The following is a 10,726-nucleotide window of genomic DNA, read 5'->3' as shown; positions in this document are numbered from 1 at the left end:
GTGAGACTCCAACTCAAAAAAAAAAAATCAATGTAATGATATGAAATGCTAAACAATGGCAATAAAGTTGTATACACAGAATGATCTCCATTATGTAAATACATTATACGTACACATAAAAAAGATAATCAGTAGAAGACGCACCAAAACATTGAGTACTTACATCTAGGTAACAGAGTTATGGGCAATTATTCTTTTCCCCCCATGTTTTTTCCCTTTCAAGTTTTAAATATGAACATGTATTACTTTCAAAATCAGAAAAACTTTGGAAATGTCTTAAACAAACGATGCAGACTTTTCTGGAGGCTCCCCAACCACACACATAAATTTAATCATTCCTCCTTCTGATTCAACTATAAGTTCTATTTGTTGCACATGTCACACTCTTTTATACCTTATCATTCTATATTTTAATACATTTGTTGTCAAGGATATTGTTCAACTTTAATCCCTAGTGCCCTACCCCAGTATAAAGACAATTAAATGTTTATAAAATCAAATTGCTCTTACATTGCTAGTTACATCCAAGTGACCAATATATGCCTAATCAATAACTTGCCAATGTAAATTATTCACACATTCAGCAAATATTTACCATGTGCTTAAAATGCTCCAGGTGTTGTCACAGCCCCTATTTGAAACCCTTCAGTGAAAAGGTGTCCTTGTGAAGCTTACATGCTAGTGTGGAGGAACAAAGCAAGACAAACCAGCCCATGTCAGAGAGTGAAGAATACAAAGATAATGTGGGCTGAGGGGAATTAAGGAAGATCTGGGGAAAGGGAACAACATCAAAGCATCACCAAAGATGGTGAGTGACAGGATCGGGGCAAACAGGTGCAGCAGGATGGAAGCCCTGGACACAGAGTCAGAAGACAAGTTTCCATTCCTTTTCTATTACTTACTAGTGGTGAATATTTTCTGTCAGTTAGGACAACAATCTCCAATTCACAAGGATGCGTAAATGTTAAATAAGATAATTTATGTGAAAAGGAGGAAGTCAGTGCTTGGCATTTTGGTCCCCTGTATTTGTGTTAATTGTACCTGTTTGGAAAAGGACATTAAAATAATACAACACCCTTGCCGGGCTTGGTGGCTCAGCCTGTAATCCCGCGCCTTTGGGAGGCTGAGGTGGGTGGACTGCCTGAGCCCGCGGGTTCAGGCAACTTGGCGAGACCTCATCTCTAAAATAAATAAAAAATCAGCTGAGCATAGTAGCACGTGCCTGTAATTCCAGCTACTCGGAAGGCTGAGGCGGAAGGATCATCAGATCCCCAGCAGGTCGAGGCTGCGGTGGCCGGCAGTGGCCACTGCACTCCAGTCTGGGCGACAGAGTGAGACTCCAACTCAAAATAATAATAATAATAATAATAATAATACAACACCCAAAAGCTGGAGGACATGGATTATGATTTTGAATCAAGATGCCAAAGGAAACTTAGCAATGTAAATCCCATCTTTTTGATCAGGGATTTCTATAATAGTTTTATGTGGTTAACAAAAATACTACCTATGCTAGCTTTAATGGCTTATCTGACCTCAGGATTCTACCATTGGTTACAATTGTTTATTTTATTTATTTGTTTATTTATTTTTGAGTCTGAGTCTCACTCTGTCGCCCAGGTTGGAATGCAGTGTCATGCACGCGGCCACTGCTGCCTCAACCTGCTGGGCCTCAGGCGATCCTTCCACCTTAGTCCTCCAAGTAGCTGGCACTACAGACATGTGTCACCATGCCCAGCTAATTTTTTTTTTTTTAGTTTATTGTAGAGAGGAGGTCTCACCATGTTTCCCAGGCTGGTCTTGAACTCGTGGGCTCAGGCAATCCTCTTGTCTCAGCCTCCCAAAGTGCTGGGATTACAGGCCTGAGCCACCATGTCCGGTTACAACTGCTTTAAACAATAATGGTGGTGGCCAGGCACAGTGGCTCATGCTTATAATCCCGGCACTTTGGGAGGCCAAGACAAGAGGACTGCCTGAGCCCAGGGGTTTAAGAGCAGCCTGAATAACTTGGTGAGAACTTTTCTCTGCAATAAATAAAAAAATTAGCTGGGCATGGTGGTATGCACCTGTGGTTTCACCTGTGGAAGACTGAGGTGGAAGGATCTCCTGAGCCCAGCAGGTCAAGGCTGCAGTAGCCATGATCATGCCACTGCACTCCAGCCTGGGCAACCGAGTGAAACTCCAACTCAAAAAAAAAAAAAGTGGCAAATTTGAAAATACCCATAAAATCAAGTACAAGCCGGGCTCGGTGGCTCAGACACAAAAACAGATCTAATTATCTCAGCCTTAATCAATAAAGTCATCAACTTTACTGATCTTCACTATCTTTAATCCTCTGCATACCTAGATTCTATTTCTCTGGTCCGAAAGAGGAAAGGAAATTTTCCACACCAGATTGCAAAAGAGAGGTGCTTCTGGGTACATTTACCTCCTGCCTCCTTTAATTGCTGCTTATCTGAAACCTAAGAAATAAGACTCCTGGAGTTTGAGTAGGGGGTTAGATTGTCAGATCACTAAGATGTTTCCTCGGAAATATTCCCAACCCTAATCAGTCCTCGAACCCTACCACGCCTTTAAGATAGGACACCTTCTGCCCTTTACAGCTCTGCTTTCCCATCTCACATGCCTGGAATGAACAACTGGCTGAATGCACCTACTATACCCTGCTCTGTCAAACTCTGAAACCAGAGAATTCTCCCCTTAGTATTTCTGAGTGTTATTGTCAGAGTTATCCTGACTCTCATTCTGGTCCATTCTATTATTAATAACTTGACTTGGAAAGTCAGGAACAAACTAGATCACCATGACAGGGTAAATTAACGCCAAAAGAATGAGTGGATCAACAATGAAGAGGCAAAGACCAATTTAAATCACAGGATAAAGTTAGTGTTCCTATCTATTGGCTGTCATAACCTTTTGTCAAAGCAAGAATTCTGCTTACTTCTTCGTATACCAAACCTACAAATATAGTGTCACAGCCCAGAAATTGTGGGATATCCAAAAAGTCTGGGAACACAGATATTTTATATTTTTACAAATTGAAGATGTCCTTTATAACACTATCTAAATTCACCTGTTTTCATATTCTATAGATATCTTGCAGAGAAATACCAGAATGGAGAATTTGTCTTAAAAATGTTAAATATAGGGTAACTCCTTCGGGTCCTCTCCCACTGTTGGAGCTTTTCTGTCCTATCAATAAATCCTGATTTCAAAAAAAATGCTAAATATAGCAGGCCAGGTGCTGTGGTTCAAGCCTCTAATCCCAGCACTTTGGGAGGCAGAGGTCAGAGGATTGCCTGAACTCAGGGGTTCGAGACCAGCCTAGACAACATGGTGAGCTCTCATCTCCACAATAAATCAAAAAATTAGCCAGGCATGGTAGCGTGCACCTGTAGTTCCAGCTACTTGGAAGTCTGAGGGTGAAAGGACCGCCTGAGCCCAGTAGACCGAGGCTGTGGTGGCCATGAGTGTGCCACTGCACTCCAGCCTGGACAACAGAATGAGACTCCAACTCAAAAAAAAAAAGTTAAATATAGACAGGTGTGGTGATTCATGCCTATAATTCCAGCACTTTGAGAGGTGGAGGTGAGAAGACTGCCTGAGCTCAGGGGTTTTAGACCAGCCTGGACAACTTGGCGAGACTCCGTCTCTACAATAAATCAAAAAATTAGCCAAGTGTGATGGCGTGGACCTGTAGTTCCAGCTACTTGGAAGGCTAAGGTGGAAGGATTGCCTCAGGTCAAGGCTGCAGTAGCCGTGAGCATGCCTCTGCACTCCAGCCTGGGCGACAGAGTGAGACTCCAACTCAAAAAAAAAAAAAAAAACCATAATAAATAAAACGTTCATAGAGTCAGGAAAGCCCTTATACTTACACTGGTGAGTCAGTCATAAGTAGAAGCAGGTAGTTACAAGTCTCCACCATTTGTGTGACCTAAGTCTATACCCCCTAGTTGTCAGAGTGCCTGATTAGCTTTCTAGAATAGGCAGGCACCATAATATACAAAGTGGTCTTTTGATGCTCCTCCCTCCCTGCTGGACACATCTTTCCAGTCCCTCTCCACTAGATGCTATCAGCTAATGTGTAACTCGGACTACTGAATATCAGCAATATTTCCTCTATTAAACTCTAATTCTGACTACAATTACAGTAGTTAGGCAGGCATCCAAGAGCCATTAACAGTATTCCTATAACAATACCAAATTTTCAGAACACTCTGTACACATTCTCTCATAAAGTAAACCCAGAAGCTAGGCGATCTCTCTCTCTCACGCTCTCACTCTCTCACTCCTCCCATTTTTGCAGACTGAGAAAAAGAATCGCAGTGTGACTTGACCCTGATCACCACGACAGAGCTGAGGCTCTGACCAGTATCTTCCTCATTCCAGGCTTCATGAGTTGGCCATTGCTACACGCCTCCCTCCATCTGATTCTCCCTCCTCAGTAAAAATCACAAGGCTTAATTAAATTTTTCATTTTGCACTAAACAAAGCGTTATATTTTGATATCTGCAAATCAAAACACTACAAAAATCATCTGAGCAATGACAACCCATTCTAACTGGACAAACATTATGATTTTTGCAGCCTTTGAAAGACAGCATAGGCTGGGCACAGTGGCTCAGCCTGTCACCCCAGCACTTTGAGAGGCCAAGGCGAGAGAATTGTCTGAGCCCAGCGGTTCAAGACCAGCCTGGGCAACTTGGTGAGACCTCATCTCTACAATAAATCACAAAAATTAGCCGGGCATGGTGGCATGCGTCTGTAGATCAGCTACTTGGAAGGCTGAGGTGGAAGGATCGCCTGAGCCCAGCAAGTCGAGGCTGCGGTGTCCAGGAGCATATCACTGCACTCCAGCCGGGACGACAAAGTGAGAATCCAACTAAAAAAAAAAAAAATTATACAAACACCCACACATATATATGCATATATATACATATAAAATTTCCTATAATGATTTTAAACTTGGGGTGGATGGAAAGGACAGGAATAAAGGCAGAGACGCAGACAGAAAGCAGGCAATAATTTGAATTTTTCAATATAATATGCAAAATTACACAAAATAAATAGAACTAGAATAAATAGGGGAAAAAATGACAACCACTGAATCTAACTGATGGCATATGTATGGTCACTGCATTTCTCTTCTTCCATTTCTAGAAATACAATATTTTTTAAAACCACAATTTCCAGGGTATCTCATAAAGTCAAGTACACATTCATTCCAGTTTCCTGCTTCCACACTATACTGTTAACCCATGTCCTAAAGGTAGTATTTTCATGAGGATAGGAACACGGGGCTCTGGAGGCAGACTGCCTGGGTTCAAATCCCAGCTTTGCCAGTTACAAGCCGTGACCTTGAGCAAACAGTGTAAACGCAATGGCCCTCAATTTGTGTGTTAGTGTAACAAGAATAATAATAGTTCTCCTGTTTGGTAAGGAATATATATCAACATAATAATCATCATCATAATAACCCTGCTACTTCAAAAAAGTCCCAATGAGAAGGTATATATAAAGTGCCTAGCAAGGGCCTGGCCCACAGATAAATACTGGATTATCACATTACTACAATGACCAGAAGATCTGAGGGTACCATCAGACAGGAAAAAAGAGTGAATTACACTACACTCAAGTTTAGGGGTATTTAAAATGCATCATACTACATGCTGGTAATCCAGCCTATGACAGACTCTGTACAGTCCTGAGGGTACAGAAAAAAGAATGACATTTCATAGAAGTTTTGATTATTTTGACTGCACCATATGAAAAATCAGTAAGGCCGGATGCAGTGGCTCACACCTATAATCCCAGCACTTTGGGAGGCCGAGGTGAGAGGATTGCCTGAGCCCATGAGTTCGAGGCCAGCCTGGGCAACACGATGAGACCTCATCTCTACAGTAAACCAAGAAAAATTAGCCGGACATGGTGGCACGTATCTGTGGTTCTAGCTACTTAGAAGGCTGAGGTGGAGGATCACCTGAGCTCAGCAGGTCAAGGCTGCAGTGACTGTCAGCATGCCACTGCACTCCAGCCTGGGGGACAGAGTGAGACTCTGACTCAGAAAAAAAAGAAAAGAAAAATCAGTAAGCCACACTATGACAGGATAATGCAGCACCTCTGGTCACCATTACAACTCAACATAATCACAACTCAACATTTACAGGGTACTTTACTATGGGACAGGCACTATACTAAGCAGTTTATATTTAATTTCTCATCTGAATCCATATAAAACAAAAAACTATTATTCCCATTTTACAGTTGAAGAAATTGAGAGTCAGAATGTTTACACAATTTGCCAAAATTACAAGGTCAGTCACTAGCACAGTTGAGACTTAAATCCAGGTCATCTGCCTCCAAAGCCTGCTTCAGATAGAACCTATCCACCCAAACCCAGGCAACCCACATCACAAATTGGGACTTTGATTTCATTCTCTATAAGATGAACAGATGATCTGGAAATAGGTGCTCTGAAAAGTCCCTGAACAACAATAGGTCTCTGAACAACAATGCTATTTAAGCCCAAATTCACAACATACAAGAAATATCTCAGCTCTAGTTCTTTGACAATACCTAGGCTTCCCTGTCTTACAGAAATATAGAAAGATTCATATGTGCAATTCCCCCAGTGGAGTGCCTTACTGTTCTTCAGCTCTGCTGTTGAAAGACACATCACTAAGGTGCATCTGCCGGATAAAATACCTCACCAGATCGTCCCATCACTGAGTCCCTTTGAATGGAGTCCAAAGAAAACCTTACTTAAAATGAATTCTACCTGACAGTACTAGCACCACAGAGAAGTTACGGACACAACAAAATTAGCTAGAGATACAGACCTGAGTTAAGTCACTTTACTTCTCAAGACCTGAGTGTCCTTCTTTATGGAAATGAAATGGCTTTAGGATACAAGCAACACCTAAGAAAGTAGCCACCCCAATCCAGGGAAACCAATCAACCTTATTAGAATAAGGAAGTATGTGTAGCTTATCAAACCACATTCAAATACAGTTATTGCCATTACAATTTAATCCACATAAGGCTCCCAAAATCTCTTGTGTTGGTGAAAATTGGCAAAAGAGATGCACTGTAGGGTAGAATGGATTTCTTTAAAGATATTAAGACACATTAGAACAGATCATTGTTGAAAGCCCCCTTATGTTAAACAAAAAATAGGATCTGTATTCTATGAAATAAACTCTTCAAGCAGGTGCAGTGGCTCAAGCCTGTAGTCCCAGCACTTTGGGAGGCCGAGGCAAGAGGATTGCTTGAGTCCAAGGGTCCAAGACCAACCAGCCTGGGCAACTTGGTGAGATCTCGTCTCTACAATAAATCAAAAAATTAGCTGGGCGTGATGTCATGCACGTGTAGCTCCAGCTACTTGGAAGGCTGAGGCGAAAGGATCACCTGAGCTCAGCAGGTCAAGGTGCAGTGGCGGCAGTGAGCGTGCCACTGCACTCTAGCCTGGTTGACAGAGTGAGACTCCAAATCAAAAAAAGACAAGAAAAGAACTCTTCCACTTAAAGAATAAATTATTTTCCAGAATAAATGTATTAAATATCTTCGGAAGAACTTTGGCCAAGTGTGGTGGCTCATGCCTGTAATCCCAGCACTTTGGGAAGCCAAGGCAAAAGGAATGCCTGAGAGCAGCGGTTCGAGACCAGCCTAGGAAACTTGGTGAGACCTTGTCTCCACAAAAAAATCAAAAAATTAGCCGAGTGTGGTGGTATGCCTATGGTCCTGGCTACTTGAAAGGCTAGGTGGAAGGATCACCTGAGCCCAAGTAGGTCGAGGCCACAGTGGCTTTGAGCATGCCACTGCACTCCAACCCAAGTGACAGTGAGACTCTGACTAAAAAAAAAAAAGCAATCAGAAGTGCTTAAGATATGTCTCCCTTTTAAAGAAAAAAATATTTAAATACAGTTGTTAACATAAACCAAGTCTGACATTCCGTATCACAGCACAACCAAGTTACTCCTCTGGTTCTAATATTGCTTCAAAACCCTAAAGCTTCATTTTAAGTAAGAAAAAGAAATGAAACATAAAGTGCATGTAATTCTTCCTGAGACCAAATACATAATGTTCAATTTTCAATCAAACCTCTCCTCCTACATATCTTTTGGCCATTTTGCCTACTCAATAGCATCAGCAGGAATGAAAAGACAGAGACCAAACTCAATCCCATCCATTTGGCTCTTATTAGCATCATTGGTGAATGGTTTGCTGAAAAACAACTGGCAATCGCCACACTACTAGTCAATGTCAGGTTTGGGGAAATGTGAATTTAATCTCTCCAATGTCCATTTCAGGAGATAATTAGTCAAAAGCTGGTTGTGTTCAGATTCAGCCCCTAGAAAACGACAGCTAAGTTTGTCTATACTATCAGTTCCCCAATCTCCCTATAAGATTTTAGGCTATCCTCTAAAACTGGACTTGGGTAGGCATTACCAGAATAAAAGGAGAGAATGTTAGGAAAAGATGGCATCTCCTGCCAAATACAGCCTCCTTGCCCCACCCCCTTCAAAAATAAACACACAGATAAAACCCAGAAAGCGAATACTTCCTTTTCCCTATCTACTGAGCTAATACTATCTTACAATGTCTCTTCAATTTATTAAAATACGAAAACTTTCAGAATGAGAAGAAATATGGCCAGGCATGGTGGCTCACACCTATAATCCCAGCACCTTGGGAGGCCGAGGTGAGAGGATCGCCTGAGCCCAAGGGTTGGAGACCAGTCTGGACAACTTGGTAAAACCTCATTCTCTACAATAAATCAAAAAATTAGCTGGGTGTGGGGGCACATGCCTGTGGTTCCAGCTACTTGGAAGACTGAAGTAGAAGGATCAGGATCACCTGAGCCCAGCAGATCAAGGCTGATCAAGTGATTGTGCCACTGCACTCCAGCCTGGGTGACAGAGTGAGACTCCAATTGAAAAAAAAGAGAGAGAGAGAGATGAAATACATATTAATATTAAACTCTTCCATTCCTGAAGGACCCCTGCAAAAATTTGGTAAAATTTGGTTTAAAAAAAACTCTCATATACACAATTTTGAGGTTTTGTGGTCAAGGTTAAAAATCGAGCCTAAAGGATCATGTTCTTCTCAATAATCCCATTTCCTCCTTCATGGATGGGAGCCACCCATCTGAAATGTAAAGAAGCATCTAAAATGTAAAGCGTAGCAAAATGAAGGCCCCAACTGAACCTGACACCTTAAACCACCTCTGGCAAATTGGCAGCTCTGCCATCTTTCAGCACTGCCAAAAAATGTCTAATTCATTTCATTGACCACCCAAATCCAATCTTGTCGGAAGCCCTCCCCCTCCCCCCCCTCGCTTTTTTAAAAACTGAGTCTAGAAGCTTACAGCCAAACCAATTTCTAAGTGAAGGATAAGTGTTTGCCTGAGCAAAAGCTCCCAGTGAACACAAGCCCTCACTACCCCTTTCTGAGCAAAAGCTCCCAGTGAACACAAGCCCTCACTACCCCTTTCTGACCCAAGATGTCCAGGACACTGCCATCTGCTGTGGCTGCGAACTGGATCAGAAAGCAAGAACAGAAAGGACACTCTCCATTCAACCTTTTTGTCTGGGCACTTCCTGGGTTTTTCATTGGCATCTAACACCAAGACACAGGACTCGTTTTTCATTAAAGTTGCAAGACTTTCACTTTGCCCAGTTTCAAATTGTGTAATTGATCTGTATTGTCTTCTTAAATAACCCAATTGGTGAAGGACACTGCAGCTTTAAATATTTCAGTACTAGCTGGCAAATAGACTCCATTGCAATATGGCTCTGAAGGTCGCGTCCTATTGTCTTTTTCCTCTGCACAAAAATCCAAACAATTTCTAAATCCTTCTTCTAGGTAACATGGAACGGGTGGCCCTCAGAATTTCCACTCTTCCACCTCCTTCCCTTACAGAGTCCCGGGTGTTCAATGGAATCTCGCGCTCATAATTTTCCCAGCAGGAGCAATATGCTGATTGTTATTAATGATTCTAGCACCTTAGCGAGACATAAACACATGTGCTCACATTAGTTTAATTGAGCATATGCAACTGTCTGAAACAGCAGCACTCAAGGGCTGTTAACCTCTTTCAGAGGAAAGCCAGGGAGGTTTGGGTGTGGACGGCTTTCAGGCGCACCCTGCGCCCGGGATTGCATAACCTGAGATGTGTAGCTACTTAAAATGATAGGAATCTCAGCCTACTCATCCCGGGACTATGCCGGCACCTTGCCATACACTTGCAGCTTTGCTTGTCAAAGGAGGTCAAATTCAGGAAGCACAAGCACAGTGAAAGAGAAAATAAACTCAAAGCAAAAGGCCCCTTTCTAACCTGACGGGACGATACGTCTCCTCGAGCCGCCGCAATGTGTCCCCGGAGAGGGGATCAGCCCCAGCGGACGGAGGCTTTGAAGGGGGCGGAGGAGCTGGACTCTGCAGCCCTCCTTAAAGAACAAAACCGGGCGGACGATTAGAAGGCAGAGGAGGGGCAGGAGGAGCGGGCAGGAGGAAGGCGTGTGCAGGTGCACCCGGCATTACCTGAAATGGCAACAGATTGTTACCATTATCGGTCCGGAAAGCGTTATCCTCCATCCAGGACTTGGAGGTGAGCGGGGCCGCGCGGGGGAACTTGGGCGGCGCGATCACATTGCTGGAGAAGGGCTTTTTGAGCGGCGAGATGGGGTTGAGCGGCGAAGGCACCCCGACGCCCACGCCCACGCCC

General features: G+C 42.9%; 1 protein-coding gene across 1 annotated transcript in view; it reads right to left on the bottom strand.

Annotated features, from left to right (window-relative positions):
* LOC103264510 (cytoplasmic polyadenylation element-binding protein 3) overlaps positions 1–10,726 on the bottom strand; it is a 197,626-nt gene that overhangs the window by 182,943 nt on the left and 3,957 nt on the right. Inside the window, exon 3 of the mRNA XM_021714537.1 lies at positions 10,543–10,722. Within this exon, the coding sequence (XP_021570212.1) occupies positions 10,543–10,722 (180 nt within the window). The remainder of the gene's footprint in view (positions 1–10,542; positions 10,723–10,726) is intronic.

This window comes from Carlito syrichta, unplaced genomic scaffold, assembly GCF_000164805.1.
Source record: "Carlito syrichta isolate Samal-C Ts95f unplaced genomic scaffold, Tarsius_syrichta-2.0.1 Scaffold305661, whole genome shotgun sequence".
Classification (NCBI taxonomy): Eukaryota; Metazoa; Chordata; class Mammalia; order Primates; family Tarsiidae; genus Carlito; species Carlito syrichta.
This window is presented reverse-complemented; position numbering and strand designations above follow the sequence as displayed.